The 19,134-nt window shown below is 47.3% G+C and overlaps 2 protein-coding genes across 2 annotated transcripts; both read right to left on the reverse strand.

Moving 5' to 3' along the window:
• Positions 1–5,231: 5,231 nt before the first annotated feature.
• Positions 5,232–7,576, reverse strand: LOC136519759 (uncharacterized). The gene is made up of 3 exons (XM_066513130.1): positions 7,049–7,576; positions 5,906–6,221; positions 5,232–5,486 (listed from the first exon to the last, which is right to left on the reverse strand). The coding sequence occupies exons 1-3, from the start codon at positions 7,508–7,510 to the stop codon at positions 5,449–5,451; spliced, it is 816 nt and encodes a 271-aa protein (XP_066369227.1). The 5' UTR covers positions 7,511–7,576; the 3' UTR covers positions 5,232–5,448.
• A 1,540-nt stretch (positions 7,577–9,116) lies between these two features.
• LOC136519808 (uncharacterized) lies at positions 9,117–11,648 on the reverse strand. The gene is made up of 3 exons (XM_066513180.1): positions 11,130–11,648; positions 10,078–10,396; positions 9,117–9,281 (listed from the first exon to the last, which is right to left on the reverse strand). The coding sequence occupies exons 1-3, from the start codon at positions 11,634–11,636 to the stop codon at positions 9,247–9,249; spliced, it is 861 nt and encodes a 286-aa protein (XP_066369277.1). The 5' UTR covers positions 11,637–11,648; the 3' UTR covers positions 9,117–9,246.
• Positions 11,649–19,134: the final 7,486 nt, after the last annotated feature.

Below are 19,134 nucleotides of genomic sequence, written 5' to 3' on the forward strand. Positions count from 1 at the left end.
CCTCCCCCCCTCTCTCTCCTCTCCACTCGCTACCTATCTCTCCCGATGCGGCCAGGCCGCGCAGCCGGGGGCGACGCAGGCCGCAACCGCCGCCGGCACTTCCGCGGGAGGCCTGGCCACTGCCCTCTGCTGCCCGGCCGCTGCGCAGGTTAAGGTTCGCTCTCTCCCTTCCTCCCCCTCCCCTTCCCACGCCGGCGCCGGGGACGGACGTCCATGTAGCCTCGTCGGCTCGGTCTTCCTTGCTGGCGGAGGCCCAAACCGGCCGATCTGTCGGATCCGGTGCCTCCATGGCCGGATCCGTCTGTACTCCCGTCCGATCTGTGCAGGCAATAGCCTTCCGGAGGCCATGCCCGTTGGTGCCATGGTGGACGACCGTGGGCCAACGACGGCACTGACCACTGCCTCCGCGGCGGCGGCGCACGTCCTCCTCCTCCTCCTCCTCTGCCCTCTCTCCCCTTACTCTCCCTCTCTCCCCTTCCCTCCCGAGGCGGCGGTGAGCGTGAGGCGATTGCTTTCTACACTTCGGCTGCAGTTGGCATGAGCTCAGGGTGGCATAGTCCCACCCGCCAAGCAGGCTGCAAGCCTCCTAAGGGCACACATGGTCTTAAACATTTGATTTGATACATTCATGTCTTAATTCGATGGAACTCAAATTTGATTTCATACTCACCATTTATCTAGATGTTTGAGTTACTTTATAGAATAGTCTTCGCATTGATATACTCGGACTATATGCTGCATTCTGAAACCAATTCGCTACTTCAAATTGAGCTCAACACTGTTTCGTCATCATTTCCTGGCCTTGCCTCCCTTGTCAGTGAACTTCACAGGTCAATTTACTATCCATTCTTCCTATCTCAGCCCGCCTGGCAACCTCTTTTGACCATAATAGGTCTACTCACTATGATGATTGTTGACATATTTTAAAGATACAATTGTAGACTTTTTCAATAGTGGTACAGTAGTAGATGGAAAACTTGGTGCCCATTTCAGTTCTCCCTTGAGCTTATAAGAAAATCCGAGATGAATGCCTTTTACTTAGTCAGCCAAAGTGCTAAAAAGATCTGTTGTGTTTACATAAACGTTACCTACATTTAAATTCCAGACTATGGGTTATTGGAAGCTTCAGCTTATCACTACAACCATGAACCATGATTTTTTCATATTAGTTTTTAAGTCTCTAACTGTAACCTGTAACGGTGTGCCGCTTCAAAAATAGTCAGTATCTGTTGCAATGCTGCTTAGTTTCGCTTGCCTTGTTGAAGCAGTGAGCTTCTTTTGTGCATGGATTCCAGTCTCTATTGGAAATCTATTCTTACCCAAATGGTTTTATTGCCTGGTTGAGGATGTATAATAGTTTATTTTGTTATGATAATACACCACTTTTCCACCTTGACATAATACTGTCGTATTCTAGGAATGGAGAGCGAGGTTTCTGATGGAACAATCATCTGCAGTAAGCTGCCCTTCAATATCCTATCATTTAGTAGGAACCAAAAAGATCCAGCAAGAACTAGCAAAACCTAATGTTCTTCAAAGGTGATTTCGGTTTTCTCAGTACTAATGGGTGATTGGCTGGTTCATGTTCCGATGTTTCACAGGTGCACTAGGTTTTCAACAAAACAGATTACAGCATCATTGATCAACTGCCATTTTACCTGATAGTGTTGTAGCCTATACTTCAAATGTGTTGACCAACTCTAGGAACGGTCCCAGGGGTTGGTCTGGTTCACGCTCCATTCTCGCTGCTCCCAGCGCATTTTCCGGCGTCGTTCTGGAAACAAGCGTGCGAGCTGGCTCCTATCTTCAATGAGCTCGTGGATCGTGTCAGCTTTGATGGGGAGTTCTTGCAGGCTGCTTTGTCTAGGCAAGTTTTGAATTCTATACACTAGATTCTTTTGGTACCAATGTGGTGTACATATCTACAGTGAACTCCTAATATTATTTCCATGCAAATATTAAACATATTTTTTACATGCGCCTTAACCAGGTGATTTGCCGACGCGCGCGAGGGCGCGCGTAATGGAAAAATGGTACGTTTCTCCACCTCTTTTCCCTTTATGGAATTATATGTGTGTTTGGTTTACCTGAAATACAAAGCGACTACCAATGGCCACATGATGGCTTCTAGAGGTTGTATACTAAAATAGCCGCTTTTTGGGTTCTAATCCTACCTCTTAGGATTTTGACCGACATTGGGAAAGAGGTTTCTCAACTGACTTTGGAGAGATTTAGTCATCTATATTTCTTTTTGGTATTTGAACTAGATTTCGGTCCTTGATTTGTAGTTCCTATTCTTTTATTGTTGTTTGGCCACAACATATTCCTCGTGTTCCCAACTAAAGCTGCTTATTTCCTCCTAATTGTGCACTGTGTCAATTTTCCTTTTTCGTCTTATTTATCTTTTGCTGAACTTTTTCCACCGTATTTCCTTGGAATGGCTCAGTGCCCTGTACTTTTCATATATGACGGCAGTTGTTGCCGGTAATTTTTTTTTGGAGTTATCATGGACTGTGAGGGAAATTTCATTTGTCGATGTAGACATATTACTGACCACCTCTTTTGTAGTTCATAACATGCTGCAGCCTGCAGGTAATTTTCTTGCCAGGCTACTAACAAAAATGCAGCTACCTCCAACAAGGAAGATAGATAGGTAAAACAAAATAGAAATCATACTGTCGGGTACCTTACAACGGGGTACCCCGAGCGAACATCAAATGGGTCACTAAAGTCCCATTTGATAAATAAAGCTAGAAGGTAAGTCGTGGGCCCCTCACCCGCCACGACCGAGCCCACTGGGCCCTCCTCCTCCTCGCCTCGAGCCTCGAGCAGGAGGTCTCGGCATCCTGACGTGAACTCCGCCTCACGCGAGGCTCTCCACGGAAGGCCTCGGCAGGGGGCACATTCTCCGTATCGCGCGAGGCCTCTCGCGGCATGCCTCGGCAAGGAGTCCGATCTCCGTCTCGCGCGAGGCCTCATTCTCCGTGTCGCTCGAGGCCGGCTCGCCCGTAGTCCGTCGCCCCCCGCCTCGACCGACCCTCCCAACAGCGCGTCATGTCTCATTAATGCTCCAACCACTCCCACAATCTCAGCCGGACGATGGCTCAACGCCACAGAATGACCGACGGGACCCGAGGTCGCATCAGCGCCATACCGGCCGGGACAGGGCACGGCGGGGATTACCGGCCACTGTGTCCTAACGCTGTGTCCACGATCAGCGCCATACCGGCTGGGACAGGGTACGGCGGGGATTACCGGCCACTGTGTCCTAACGCTGTGCCCACGATCAGCCGCCCACTCGAGGCCTCGGCACTGTACACCAAGGTCTCGGCTATCTTGGGGTTCGCGCCTGCCGAGACCCCTCCACTGCGATGCAGCCTCGGCACCGACCAAGTCCCGGCCTCACGCACAGTCCGTCCACAGTGGTTTGCACGCTCACCGCCGCACCCACTCCGAGGCAGTCCCAGGGCTCCCACGACGCACAGGATCGGATGGGACGACCATGCCGCCCCAGTGCTCCAAGGACGGACCACTCCGACGACCACGCCGCCTCTGTTCACACGACACCGTATAGTTAGCCCATGTACCGTCCTTGTCCTCCCTTCAGGCTATAAAAGGAGAGGACTTGGGCCGTTTTAGAGGGGGGAGGAGACCCGGTAACACATTGTAACACACGCACACATCCCAGCCGCCTGAGAGCAACGTCTCAAGCGGCCCACACGACACCTTGCCGAGACCTGGGACTAGCTCCCTCTCTCACCTAGCTTGTAACCCCCTACTACGAGCACTTCGGTGCAAGGAATACAAGATCGATCTCTCAGACTGGACGTAGGGCATCGATTGCCTAAACCAGTATAAACCTTGTGTCTCTTTGCATCACCATCCGGGATTGGGAATACGTAGAACAAATTCACTGGTTGGTTGAGGACCCTCCGGTCTGAAACACCGACACATACCTGTCTTAGGATCTGCAATATCGGGCCCATACCCTGTTTTATGTATGTTTGGTGCCTCGACATAGCAAGATGAAGCAAATATTAGAAGAATAAAATAATTTCGAGCTTGTGAATGTGGAAGATAGCCTACCTTTCTTGCCATATCTCTACAGTTAATAGATACTTAGCAAAATAATATATGGCGCCCAAAGCATGTGTTAGTAGTTCAGATGCCTTTTTTCTGTGCTCTTATTTTCTATGGCCGAACTGTCATCTATCTTACAAATGGGTTCTTGATTGTGTGCAGAGATAGTGCCATTGCGGTTTTGGACAGATCTCAGCAAGAGCACAAACGGTCCACCAAACAACAATATGACAATGTCTTCTTTGAGCCTTATCAAGGTTAGCGAACATAGAGGCAGTTCTATTGTGTTCATAGTCTCCGCTGTTAGCTTGCCTACAGTATGCTCCTTATTACGCTTCAATAAAAAATGTTTTGGATTTAGCTCTCATAGACTATCAGTGCCAATTTATGCATAGTAGATGTCTCCTGCACCATTAAAAAAAGCTCCAACCTTTCGGTTTTTGTGCATGACATATCTACGTTAAGCTCCTAATATTGTTTCCATGCAAACATTAAACATGTCTTTTACCTGCACCTTAACCAGATGATTTGCCGGCGCGCGCGATGGCGCGCGTAATGGACTAGTGGCATACAAACAGACATGCACTCATTGTTTCCTGAAATTGTGCCGATGATTAGAAAAAATCTCTGTTCTGAGAGCTGAAGATAGCAAAAAAGTTCAAGCATCCGCTTCTTGTTATAAAAGGAAAAAAGTTGAGGCACCCTGATGTCGCTTCTTGGTCATGCTGGGCCGTTGGCCGTTGGGGCTCCCCTGCCGAACAAAACGTTCACAAACTGCAAACACAGGAGCACAGCTCAACCATACACTGAAAGTCTTCTCAGAAAGCATATCCTGACGCATTTGCTCGATATATCAAGAAACGGGGAGAATGAAGTTCTGTGCAGAGCATCATCTCACACAAATATGACATAACCATGATTTTCAATTCTTTTTTTGCGGGTAACCATGATTTTCAATTCATGGCTAAAGCTCTTCTGATTCTGAAAGTTAAACTCAATAAACACGGACTCTATTCGTTTTATGTTTCAGGATTCTGAGCAAGGTACATACAAAAGCAGGAACATGTGTTCTCCTTATCACGCAAAAAACCTGGTAAGTAGAATCCGTGTTGCATTGCAAATGCAAACCATTCTCCATTACTTCCACATATTCTTTCAGCATTTTATAAGCTCTGAAACAAAGGCCAACTCAAACCGCTTCTAGTCCTACAGAATGTATCAAATCTAAGCACCAAATTCAAAAGGGTTGTTGAGTTTTCTGAAACTTTGTGAACAAAAGAAGACAAGCCGATCCTCAACTCATTGTTCTTCACAGAGTAATGGGACTTCTGATTTCTGAAAAGATGTATTGGGAAGTTGTTGTCAGCTCTATGCATCAACATCTGGGTACACCAATGCCTCAGCAGCTGTATTTTAAACACAACCAGTAGACAATGGGATAATTAGGAATCCAGTCATGGGTGTCGCAACAGAGAGCAGCATTTTGACACTTAAACATCAGATTATTGGAAAACTAAAAGTGCAGACTGAGCATCACAGTAATAAGAAATAAAACCGGACATTTTTTTGTAACCACGTACCAATTTTAGGATATGTCAAAGGACTGCTAAACCCACAAGGCACTAACTAGTTCCATTCAATATTCTGCTTACTCTAAAGCAGGTTTTAGATTAGCCCACACCAGACAAAAGTTGATCACCTGATTAGAATTAAAACCCAACAAGAGGACTGAACATACTTTCACAATCAGAAGAAGAGGAACAGATAACAAGCCCTGAACATGCCACTGAGAGAATAAGATGACTGCTGGATAACAAGTTGTCACCTGGTGATCCGGTAGTGAGGACGACGACGTCCATGGGCTCTTCGCTGCGAGGCAGGTCGGTGACCAGAGGGGTCAGCCGCCCGCAGAGGCCGGCCCGAACGCACAGCGTCATGCCGATGCTGGCGAACGGCTCGGCCAGTTGGATCGCCACCTCGCCCCTCAGGCGGTACACGGACTGGCCGTAGAAGTCGTACGTGCCCCAGCCGATCTGGGCGAAGTTGCCGTGGTCGTCCGCCCGCACGTACCGGATCCTCCGTAGCCGGCCCCATACGGGGCCGGTGCTTCGCCGGAGCAGGCCACTGAAGCCTCCTACACTCTGTTGCGACAGTAGCAGGATTTCAAAAATAAGGAGACATGGCCGGTAACTGAACGAACAAATCTGTATGCATATCGTAACAAGAACAAAACACTCAGAAGTCGCAGACAACAGAGGATAGCAAGAACTTGAACGCAGTTGATCTGATGCAGATTAACCAATGGCAGACTGAAAATCACACAAACTAGAATAGGCAATGATGTTTGGATAACCAATAGGAATGGGAAGGCGAATAAGATTAATGTAGTGCAACCAGAATTATCCAGTAACTCATGATCATGGTTTCCAATATCGGCCGAAATCTCCTGATATTTCCGATATATCCTCTTTATCCGTAGGTGCCGATAAGGAAATATCTATCTTTTTCGTACAAATTTTGTTTAAATTTATTTAAACTTATTTAAATTTAAATTAAATTTTATTTGAATTTGGTCCGATATTTCCGATATATCATGTTTATCCTCTATATCTGTCATCCCCGATAAATTTTAATTTCCGAAAATGAAAACCTTGCTCATGATTACGGAATTAGAACTTCTGAACAGAGAAGTAGTAGTAACCTAAACCAAAAATGCCCTCAACGTAAACTTATCTAGCAGAACTGAGTAACTACTACTACTCCGTAGTACGGGCAGCGTGCATACTTTTGGTAAGAAGCAACAACGGATTCAAACAGCTTTCGAGAATCGACGCAGAAAAAAAAGGAACATACAGGATTGGTGTTCCAAGTAACCCGTTCAGGTAACCGATCTACAGGCTCCAATAGTCCTGCTCCCTCCAAATCGAATTCGTGGACGGAGTGCATGGAGAAGAGAAGGCGAACTCACGGGAGAAGGAGCTGGAAGTGCTGGCGGCTCCGGTCTCGGGGGAATGGCCTCGATCACCCAACGCATCGCCTTGCTCGGGTCGCCGTTGTCGTACCAGAGGCCGTACCTGTGGTGGCGCATGAGGACGTCGCCGCCCCTCGCCTCGACGGCCTCCCAGAGGACGTCGTCCTGCTCGGGGGCATCGTAGACGCACTGGACCGCGTGGCAGGCGCGGATGCCCTGCGGCGGTGCGGTCTCGGGCCTGACGGCGAGGTACCGGCCGTAGGCGGCGCCGTAGAGGAGGACGCGGGTGGCGCCGCCGTGGAGGACCCGGTGCACCCGCCACGCCACGCTCAGCGAGCCGCGGTGCCCGCGCAGGGACACCCCCACCCCGTCCTCGTCGGCGTGGAGGTAGAGGCACCCGCCTCCTCCGTGCACGCGGCTCCGCAGCCGCACGTGCGCCCCGTCGGGGAACTGCTCCATCGCCACCTCCGGTGGTGCGGCGCGGCGTCGGGAAGGCGGTGGGAGAGGAGAGAGCAGAGCGAGTCGGTTGGGATGGGACGGTTACGTTTGGGCGCCGAGGCGAGGCGGGGACGAGCCGGGGAATTTCAAGGCGCTGCTCTCCTCTGGATGGTGGGCTGCCTCCTGCCTGCGCTGCGCAGGTTATTTGGTCCACGTGCCAATGACACTGACAGTGGGGCCATTGAGCTTGTTGCTTTGGTTGATTATGCTTCCGCCATTGAGCTTGTTGCCGAGTAGGGCCGTTGCTTGTTACCTGCCATGTACTGGTGGCAGCAATGTGCTATGTCTGCTCTTGTGCAATTGACTCACAGGACTGAGTTTTTTTTAGTAGTTATGTTATGTGTCAGAGACACAGCCTATTTAAAAAAAAACAAGCACGAGACTGTGCTTATTTCATTTAAACAGAAGCAGAGTTTTTACAGAAATTATTCAGATGAGGATCGCAAGATGAGGGATCGCAGGTGTCGTGATCCAGCCAGCGCCGAGGCAGCTATTACTGAGTTCAGTTTCTCCATTCTCGCCTCCGTTAGGGCAATGAATCCAACTTTTCTGCTGCGAGAAGGTTGCAAGATGCACATGATCGAATTAAAACTGTTCACAAGGAATACATACATCAATTCTGAATATATTTTACCTTTTCTTGTCAAATGTGGCCGTTCGTTCAGTTTCAGTAGCGAGGATACTGAAATAGAATTGCATCAGAGACTTTCAGCAGACAACTCTGCATGGTCTTCCTTCCCAAACTGCAGCCAATCTAATGAAATGGGCGTTGCCAATCTTTACAATGTTTGGTGACCGCAAGTCTCTGTCGTTCTGCCAATGACGAAGCTTTTGTGATTGCGCTCTTTTGGGCATACTCACTTTCCGTTTCCATCAGTGAAAGGTTTGAGCACTACAGTACATTTCATGCTTTCCTCAGTCAGGTTTGGTCAAATTTTGGAAGGGTCCTCCGATGATGCTATGCATTCAGCTCACTGCCAAGCTCGTTAGTAGCAGCAGTATAAACGATAAAACGAAAGATGCCGGCGAGTCTCTGACAACAAAGCGCAGACGCTGGAACAGTTGCTCAGCAGCAGATCCCTCTTAGATACCAGACCCTGCTGAACAAATGACTCGCAAACACGGAAGGGGATGAGATATACATCTTGTGATGCGCAAAGGCAGCAAAGCAGGAAGGATTGTTTTAACCCACAATGGAGTGGCCTTTCTCCAACCTAAACTTACACTCCTTTGCTGAAAATATCGAGAAACGAACAGAAGTTCTGTTTTTGGCTTTAGCACAAAAATGACGTGAGTAAACATGATTTTCAACAAACATGGACTCTATTTTTTTTATGTATACTCAGGAGCAAGGTACAGACAAAATCAGTAGCATCTATTCTTGCCATCAGTCCATCACGCAACAGAGATCAAGATGCTGGTAACTACAATCGATATTACTTCGCAGAACCATTCATCATTTACTTCCATATAATGCTTTCAAAAGTTTTTAAGGTCAACTCAAACTACTCCCAGTCAGTAGAACACATCAAATCTAGCCACCATTACAGAAGAGTTGCTGAATTTTCAGAAACTATCTTAACTAAAGACGACAGCCAATTCTCATGTCACTATCTCGGGGACACCAATGCTTAAATGCTTTTGATTGCCGAAGAGATGATTTGCGGAGTTGTCAGAATTTCTGCTCTCGTAGTCCTCTAGGGTATATCTGGGTACACTAAATTCTGAGCACCTGAATACGAAGGGAACAAGAAAAATAATGAGATAATTAGGCAGCATGTCATCGGTGTTCCATCAGAGAGAAGTAATCAACACTGAACAAAAATAAAAAACAGTAATCAGTTCCAAGATCAACAGATAACACTATTGGCTAACAAGTGGAAGGATAGAATCATCTGAATGGGGATGAAGAATCTGTCAAAGGACTCGTAAGTCCTAAGTGGCACTATGAATAATACTGATCTGAGAAATGAAATCCTACAATTTAAGAACTGGATCAAATTAAGGTTCTGTCAAATGACTCCTAAGTCCTTGTCACTTCGAATATTACACACCTGAGAGTATGAGACTATTTCACTAGAATGCATCTGCTTGTCTACAACGTGCTTTGGATTAATCCAAGCCAAAAGAACTAAACCATTACCTGAAGCACAAGTTGGCTAAAATGCAAAAGGCCAAAAAGCCAAGAAGAGGATACTAAATACACCAAGTATTCAAAACTAAAGAATTTCTCTGAACATCTGGGCTATGGGAAAAACAGGCAAGTTACATTTCCTGTTGTCAGTATGATTTTAGGACCTACTCAACATATATCATGCTGATACTTCTACTGATCTCTTTTTGCATAGCAAATTCTGAACTGTAGATTACAGAACTACAGTCAGCTACAGACAATGTTACAAACTGTGCATGTCACACTGCCATTACTTAGCTTGCTGATAACTTTAAACATCGCACAAGCTGAAACGGTAAGATCAACAGATAACAAGTGCTGCACAGAGCACTGAGAGAAATGCAGAGTTTCTCACCTTGTGATCCGGTGTTGAAGACGACGATGTCCATGGAATCTACGCTGCGAGGCAGGTCGGTGACCAGAGGGGTTAGCCGCCCTTGCAAGCCGGGCCGCACGGCCAGTCTGATGCCTCCCCCGACTTCCCCGCCGGGCTGACGTGCCCCCACCTGGACCCTCAGGTTGAACACGGAGCGGCCGTAGTAAGGGAATGTGGGCCAGTTATCGGAGTTCTGATCGAAGTCCCCTTCGTCGTTCGCCCGCACGTGCCGGATTGTCCGCCGTTCATCCGCCTCGGGCCTGCGACGCCGGAACAGGCTACTGCGGCCTCCTAGATTCTGGAGAAACGTAACACTTTGTGTTTAGGAAAAATCAAACAGCTAGACAGCAGCGGTGCTGGTAACTGAATGAACAAGTATGAACACACAATTAGAACGAAATGTTCAGAGACAAAATAATAGAACAAAATGTTCAGAGACCAAAATAACGCCAATTCATGTGATCTGGCAAGAAATGGCCTCCACCAAAGAGCTCAAATCATTCAAGTACACGGCATGACAAAGAACTCCAATGGTGACCTTGACTACACTTTCCAGATATCATGATCAGATTCAGATTGTCGAAGGACAGAGGAAATCGTAAAGCAACCACAATCTAGAATAGACGACAGTTTCTAAATAACTGGCTGCAAATAGGAAGCCGAACAGGACTAATATGGTAAAGAAACATCTCCCTAAAGCGAATACAAATATTGCACCCTAGGAGCGTGGGCTACATAATCAGATCGAACTTTCGGGCGACTGACAGCGACCATCACCGAGAACTCGTCAGGAAAAATTAAGTGATTAACAGGTTCAGTCTTCTAGTGAAAGAAGTTGACAGTTCCATTAAGCGTTGACTTCGGTCAAAATAAACTCAAGGATTGCGGGCAGGAGAACGCAACAATCAGACTGTGCAGTTGTTGCGAAAAATGACGCCACGAAGAAACCCGTTCGAACTTCCCAGTAAGCCCTTCACAAGACGAGGAGCCGAGGGGTTCCAACTTCCAAGGAGAAAGGATAGGGAACTCACCACAGTCGGACGTGGAAGGGGTGGCAGCCCCGGTCCCAGCTGGAATGTGCCGACCGTCCACTGTATCATCGTGCTCCACCTGCCTTCGTTGTTATCGACGGTGACGGCGGTGTGCCAGAAGCGGTACCTGCCGTTGGCGCGGAGGTTGCGGTCGAAGTCGTGGCGCAGGCTGATGTATCTCTCGTCGTCGACCATCCTGAAGGGCCTCCACATGACGGCGCCCACGTTGGACGCACCATAGTCACGCTGGACGGCGCGGCTGCCGCGGTAGCCGGACGGCGCCCTGCCGGGAGCGATCGCGAGGTAGCGGCCGTACACGGCGCCCTGGAGGAGGACGAAGGTGTCCCCGTCGATCAGGACGCGGTGCACCCGCCACACTGCGTTCAGGGAGAAGACGCGGCCGTGCGGGCGCAGGGAGACCCCCTCCCCGTCGTCGTCGGCGTGGAGGTACGTCTGCTGCGCGCGGTTCCGCAGCCGCACGAAGGCCCCGTCGGGGAAGAGGTCCATCGCGGAGACTGCCGGCAGGCCGGGGTGCTGCAACACCTGCTGACGACCGGCGGCGGCCTGCATTTCCGGAGGGGGATTGGGAGCGGGAGGCCAGAGGCGAGAGCAGAGCAGGTGTTCGTTGGGACGGGACGGTTACGTTTGGGCGCCACGCCAAGGCGGAGGTGTGGGGTATTTCAAGTTAAGGCGTGGCTTCTGGAGTCTGGACTCGCGAGCGCAGGTCGGTTGCGCTTAAAGATATCAACGGGTTCCCCAGGGAATTCTTCCATTAGGGGATACGAATGAGGAGAAATTAACCTCCACAGAGAAACATTTGGTAGGAAGACTTTCCCCATCGAGAATGGTGGGGACGGGGATGGTTGCCTGGTCCCCAACCCCGATCCCCGCCAATCCGCTCCACGAGGCCGCGAAGCACGCAGCAGGCAGCGGTGCCGGCCCATGTAAAGGCCCAGTAAGTCGCGGACATATATAACGCGTCGTCGGCCGTCCAAACCCTAATTCCTCGCTCCCCAATTCCCCATCCGGTCATCGACTCATCCCGTCCTCTAGCCGAGCATGAGCACGGGAGGCGGCAGCGTCCGCGAGCTGACGGTCCTCCTCTCCGCGCTGCGACTTGCGCGCCCTCTGGCCTCTCCCTCCCTCCAGCGCTCTCCTCCTGGCTCCCTCCCTCTTGCGCGCCCTCTCCTCCCTCCTTCACGGCGCCGTCCTCCCTCCTTCACGGCGCCGTCCTCCCTCCGGCGCGGATCATGGCGGAGCAGCCCTCACAGCACTCAGCGGCGCAGATCCATGCCGAGGCTGGGTGGATCTATGGCGGGGCAACGCGGATCCAGGCCGGGCCCGGGCGGATCCTTGGTGTGGTGGCCCACCCATGGCGGCATCGCGCGGGGCGGCACGACCTCCCTCTTGTGGTCGCGGGTGCGGGCGGCGGCGTACCCCGGCGGTGGATCCTCCCTCTCCCTCGAGCTCTGCGGCGGATCTAGCCAAGGAGCACCTCCAGGCTCCAGCGGCGGCGGATCCTCCCTCTCCCTTGAGCTCGGCAGTGGATCTAGCCGAGGAGCACCTCTAGCGACGGCGGATTTGGTCGAGGAGCACCTCCAGTGGCTTCTCCAGGCGGATCTGTGACCGTGATGGTCAGATCTGCGGGCGAGGTGGCCGCTCCTAGCCGCGTGCTCGTCGATGGCGTCCACGGCAGCGGCGGCCAGCGTGCTTCACGTGTTGCGGGGATGGGGATCCCCGCGGGGATTAAATCCCCGAGCAGGGACGGGGATGGGGAAGAAGTGCTCTTCGTGAGCCTTTACGGGGACGGGGACAGGGGAAATTTGCCCCCGCGGGGACGGGGATGGGGCGGTAACCCCCGACGGGGAATTCCCTGTTGACATTTCGAGTTGCGCTCGACGGCCGCTCGTGCCTCCTTTCACCGACATGTGGGGCCATTGCTGGGCCCGAATACGAGGCGGCCAGCCCGTGCCTCCCCTCAGTCGCCAGCTGGCGAATACGCCTGGGTTGCTGCTCCCATAATCTCCCTATAATGATTTGAGAAAAAACAATATATTATTAATGAACACAGTTAAGATAGTAAGCACATATTCATTATTACTGTGGGCCGTGGCACAAGAGCAAAGAGATATCATACGATACTTAGCACATGTCATGAAGCATTCGCAAACAACACATGTTGTATAGCCATCGCAGCCATTATGATTCTATTCAGCCATAGAGTAGCCATTATGGTTCTATCCAGTCATACATTACATGCACATCAATTACAGTTCACGATCAAAATTCATGACCATACCGAACACTATAGCCGGTAGCTTAGAATGCCGATCCAAATATACCGCAACAATTAGAGTAGAAATATAATGCTATAGGCAAACTAAAAGAGTACTGAACTTCAGTTGTAAATGAGGATTCAGATACATGTAAATCATCACTCCACTGCAACCGGTAGAGGCAAAAGCACTGTGACCTTCCTTCGATGATTAGTTCTCTTCGATCGCACTGCAAACAGGAGAGGTAAAGAGTTATTATGTTTAGAGGGATCAAGAAAATCAGGTACACATGTAAGGTCAACAAGTTTTAGACTAATAAATATAAAGCTCCAAATGATGCTCACATGGCTATCTAGACAAAAACATGGAGTTTTTCTTTTTTACGTGTGCACTCAAATTTCACCAAAAATTATAAACATGAGATGTCAAACATGGCCTATTCAAAAGAGGCAATTGCATATATTGTCTACCAACTAACTGTTACACTGGGCCAGAAATCTATGCCAAGCAAAAGAGCTTTCACATAACTAATTGAATTATTGGTGACCACAGCTAGGGTGCAACCACGGAAATTCAGATACACATGTAAGGTCAATGACTTTCAAGTTTCAACTTAGGGCGTCCCCAACAGAGCGATGCAAATCACCAGCAACGTGGAAGAGAGAGAGAGAGAGTAAACAAAGTAGAAAATGTTTGCTGCACATAGTAAAAGAAAGGGAGGACCACAAGTTCATAGACTGTGAGTTACTTGGGCCCCGTGCGAGCATAGCGCTTGACATCTCGCTGGCGACTGTGAATTTTGCATTTTCTTTCCTCCACCTGGACTAAAATATATTATTTGCTAGCGTTTTGCACCCTTGTTGGGGATGCCCTTATCTAAGTGTGTGGGGCAGGGAGCAGCAGCAATCGAAAAGAAAAAATGTATAGCAAGAAAGCATAAATGTCTAATCTACAGCCAACTTGAGTTTGCAGTCAGATCTCAGAATGAAAGTACTTTGAAATTACTGGTGCCAGGAAAATGAGTGTATCAAATTTTAAAAACTGTATTTTCACGCCTGCAATTATACTTTGGTTTACTTTAGCTTGGTTCATTTTATGGTGGGGAGCTCTCTTCTCCTCCATTTACAATAAAAGAAGGGACTTATTTACTGAATCTGAATTGTGCCGCTGAAATGTTTGTTACCCACTTGTAATTTTGGCATGCCTAAGAAAAGGACCAGCCATGACATCACACACTGCACGATGTCAAGAAGCAGTATAGAAAAGAAGGTACCACTACAACATGTATCATAACTACAACAAGATTTGGTAGACAAATGACAAGCACACATGAACAAGCAACACATGTCGCGAACAGACATATCCTTGTAAAAGAGTAGGCCATAGAGAGAGCAACAATCCCCTTACCATAGTGCCATATATGTCAACCACCAGAATAGATGTGCAAAGCCAATACAGCTAGGAAGGAGCAATGGAGAAGTATAGAAGAGATGCTATGATCGAGGGAAGAAATTAGGAAATGAACAAAGCAGGTAAGTGTGAGAGTGCACCTAGTTTGTTAGTTTCCCCCATGCCTATTTTCTAACAGCTAGAAACCTAAGAATATAGTAGCAGGGATCGAGGAAAGAAATTAGGAAATGCCTAATTAGTAATTCAAACCTAAAGGTTAGTATGCCGATGAAGCATTGTTTCGTGCTTCAACCAACAAATTATGAAAGCTCAATGGCTTAACAATACCACATCGCAAAACCCATAAAAAAGCATAGATCCACAAGAGCAACACCATACTTAAATCCCATGATGTTACATGTCTTCAAGCGGAAATAATGTACCGAACAAGTAGCTCAATTACTTTCAGATAGATAGATACCTACAGTTCACAGTTGTGTTTCAATCTAACATTGTATTAATTAGAAATATATGTAAGTTATGCACAAAATAATATCATATACTATGAAAGGGAGTTTCACATACTTGACAACCCATGATGGCTCCATCACTTCAGCTCTGCCTTCAATACTAACCGCACCCCATATCCTGTTTTGCCCAATTAGTGTTCCATGGATCCATGTTGTTTCAAAGCTGCAAAACTACCGCAACTAACATCAACTTGAACACTAATATGTGTTTTACTCTTTGTATCGACCAAACTGATAAACATTAATTATATACAACATCAACATTCGGCCTCACAATCAGATTTTACAAATAGCTAAGGGAACCTTTTTTTGAGGACAAGTTAATCAATTTGAATCTAAAAAGGTCAAGATGGATGGATGAGAAGCGATGACCACCTGCGTTCAAACAAATGCAGCCTGGTCAACAATCTATATAGAAACCTTAGTAAGCTCTTCGTAGAAGAAAACAAAGGATTGAATGTGCTAAAAACTATTTTATAATTGTTGAGAACATAACTCAGGGATGAAATTTGGTTGAAACAGTTGATAGTTAAGATGCATAGTACTTAACTAAAAATATGTATCAACCAATGTAGTAATTATTTAGTAATGCAAATAGATATGTCAAGATCCGTTTATAGTTTATCTTTTTTCATCAAGCAAGATATTGAACATTTGAAAAATCTATTTGAACCAAATAGGGTGGGAAAGCATAGAAAATCGGTAAAAGAAAAAGAATGAGACCTTGCTGGCTTGTGATAAAGCTTGCAGAAGCCATGGTATTGGTTATGGCTTCCTGCCATGGTGATTATGCCCACCTAGACACTTCAGTACAGTTGTCCCTGCCATCATCAAACTCTGCAGTGAATGCTAACTAAATAAAAAATCTTGAACAAACAAATAATTTTGAGTTAGGTAAATAAGAAAGTTGGTATACAATATGCTCAAGAGAGCCTGAGTGATGGAGAAGGGAAAAGAATAAGTTGCTCGGCTGATTCGCTTTGTTGCCTTCGGGCTGTTGCTCAGCACGAGAGCACCCGAGGCCATATTTTTCTCCAGAGCAACAACGAAGAACGAAGCACGCAACGAGAGCGGATCTAAGCAGTAGGAATGGGGAACAGAAGTTTACTGGCACCACTCGCGAATAAAGATTCCCTGCTTGTGCACTATATTGCTGGGATTGTAATGGAAGAAAACGACGGCTTTAGAAGAGGCGGGCAAGACCGTAGTGTGTTGTTGGGTCCAAGGACGCGATGAGGAAGGCGGAGATCCCTCTCTCATGGATCGAGGAGCAACAATGTAACACCTCTGGTGTTACGAGCTCACTTAGCACCTAGATTAAGGCCTAAGAGAAATTATCAAAGCAAGTTTCTCAGGTGTTAGAGTTAAAACTCGCATAAAGGTGCTAATGAAAATCCTGACAAGGAAATAGACGGGTAGATTTAATCGTTGGCACGAAAAACAATTTTTGTAAACAACATAAAATATAACTTGTATTTAGTACTTAAATAAAAATTTGAAGTGCAAGTTAGTAGATGAGAATGCAACTTTTACTTTAGTGAGTGGAAGTTGTTTAATAGTAAATCTAATAGCTTGGGAATCAAACCCGAAACTTAGAACGAGAGCTCATCGAGAATCAGCAGGAACTTGAGTTTATGTTAAAAGTATCGATCTTTGGCGAATTACTAAACAAACAGGTTAAATAATTCCTAGATGTTTATTTCTATGAGTTAGCATGAAGTCTGCGCTAGGTCATGACATGTTGTTTAGTTGAGGTTGACGAGGCTTAGACCGTTTAAAATTTTAACCAAAAGTGTTAATGGTTGTTTAGTTCAAACGGGACTCTCGTCCTTTCTAAGTCTGAAACGATGATAGACAATGCCGTTTTGGCACTTAGATTTCAACAAAAACGGATTAAGCAATATATCTATGTTTCTACACGATTGGTTGCATCAAGGTGTGTACTTGAACGTGGTGCAAGTTGTAGTTGCGATAGAGGTTACGATGTTCACTCAACAGCTGCCAAACTTCACTAGAACGCGCTGTAACCATGTCGTTAGCACTCCGTTCGTGAACTGGGGTTCAGGGCGACGAACTCATCTTGGCATACTTGTGTCTTTTCCCCTATTCATTCGTTAGAGTTATCTCGTTAGCTTGTGAGGCGTAATCGAATTTCTAAGAGTTTCGGTTGTCGTTGATTATTTACATCTATGCGTTGCATCCACGTATATCATAATAGGAACAACGATGGATCATGGAGATGACCGAAGTAGTGAAAAATACGGTGCCTTGATGATTGTGTCGCCAAGATAGAAAGTTAACTTGGTTATATTTTTTCTAGGCTAGCCCCGGTGCATAACCCTTATTTTAAATAATCACTGGATATATATGTGATGTGCATTTACGTTACAGGCATTTTATGAAAACTACATGCATAGATATACCTACCTATGAGTCCTACTAGCATAGGTCGAGTAGCTGCTATGCTAAGGATTTTCGGTAGCATGAGTAACCTGCCATTACTCACAATAGGTGATTATTATTACCACTCTTATGATAAAATGGTGAAAGAAAAATGGAGATCGAGCAGGGATATGGTATGGGTATTGGTGGGTGTGAAGGGTTATGTCCCGCAGCCAACAGGTGAAAGGTCCTAATATGGCTAGAGGGGGGTGAATAGCCTATTTAAATTCTACAAATCAACTAGAGCAATTTGATTAGTATGACAAATGGCGAAATGCAAACTTACTCTAGCTCTACAAGGGTTGCAAGCCACCTATCCAACAATTCTAGTAGCAACAATCACTTAACACAACACTTGCAATCCTACTTGCTAGATGAACTTGAATAACAATGCAATCTCTCAATACTAATTACACTAAAGAGCTTGCTACAGCTAGTTTGTAAGAATATAAATGAGTGAGTAGGATGATTATACCGCTGTGTAGAGGAATGAACCAATCACAAGATGGAGATTAAGCCAATCATCGGGAGAATGCAAATGACAAGAGACAACCGATTTTCTCCCGAGGTTCACGTGCTTGCCAACACGCTAGTCCCCGTTGTGTCGACCAACACTTGGTGGTTCGGTGGCTAAGAGGTGTTTCACAAACCTCGTCCACATGATTGGACACCGCAAGAACCTACCCACAAGTGAGGTAACTCAATGACACGAGCAATTTACTAGAGTTACCTTTCGGCACTCTACCAGGGAAGGTACAACTCCCCTCACAATCACCGGAGATGGCCACGAACAATCATCAACTCGTGCCGATCCTCCACCGCCGCACCAAGCCGTCTAGGTGGTGGCAACTACCAAGAGTAACAAGCGAAATTCGCAGCGCAACACAAATACCAAGTGCCTCTAGATGTAATCACTCAAGCAATGCACTTGGATTCTCTCCCAATCTCACAAAGATGATGGATCATTGATGGAGATGAGTGGGAGGACTTTGGCTAAACTCACAAGATTGCTATGTCACTGAAAATATGCAAGACAGTGAGTTTGAGCCGGCCATGGGGCTTAAATAGAAGCCCCCACGAAATAGAGCTGTTGTACCCCTTCACTGGGCACAACACGGGGTGACCGGACGCTCCGGTCCTACTAACCGGATGCTGGACCCAGCGTCCGATCGCCCGATGTCAGCCACGTGTCAAACTTATTTTAACTATGACTGCCAGATCTCAATGGTCGACAGTTGACCGGACGCTCCGCCACAAGTGACCGGACGCTGAACCCCCAGCGTCCGGTCGTTTACAGTAAGGTTCCAAAACCGATTTTCTTCGACCGGACACGTCCGGTGGCACTTGACCGAACACAGCCAGCGTCTG

Source organism: Miscanthus floridulus, chromosome 18 (assembly GCF_019320115.1).
Source record: "Miscanthus floridulus cultivar M001 chromosome 18, ASM1932011v1, whole genome shotgun sequence".
Classification (NCBI taxonomy): Eukaryota; Viridiplantae; Streptophyta; class Magnoliopsida; order Poales; family Poaceae; genus Miscanthus; species Miscanthus floridulus.

Coding starts and splice junctions, on each gene's coding strand:
- LOC136519759 (XM_066513130.1), bottom strand. CDS start 7,510: ATGGAGCAGTTCCCCGACGGGGCGCACGTGCGGCTGCGGAGCCGCGTG. Junction 6,222..7,048: donor CACTTCCAGCTCCTTCTCCC/GTGAGTTCGCCT, acceptor CTGTCGCAACAG/AGTGTAGGAGGCTTCAGTGG. Junction 5,487..5,905: donor CCTCACTACCGGATCACCAG/GTGACAACTTGT, acceptor TTTAAAATACAG/CTGCTGAGGCATTGGTGTAC.
- LOC136519808 (XM_066513180.1), bottom strand. CDS start 11,636: ATGGACCTCTTCCCCGACGGGGCCTTCGTGCGGCTGCGGAACCGCGCG. Junction 10,397..11,129: donor CCCTTCCACGTCCGACTGTG/GTGAGTTCCCTA, acceptor ACGTTTCTCCAG/AATCTAGGAGGCCGCAGTAG. Junction 9,282..10,077: donor CTTCAACACCGGATCACAAG/GTGAGAAACTCT, acceptor CTTCGTATTCAG/GTGCTCAGAATTTAGTGTAC.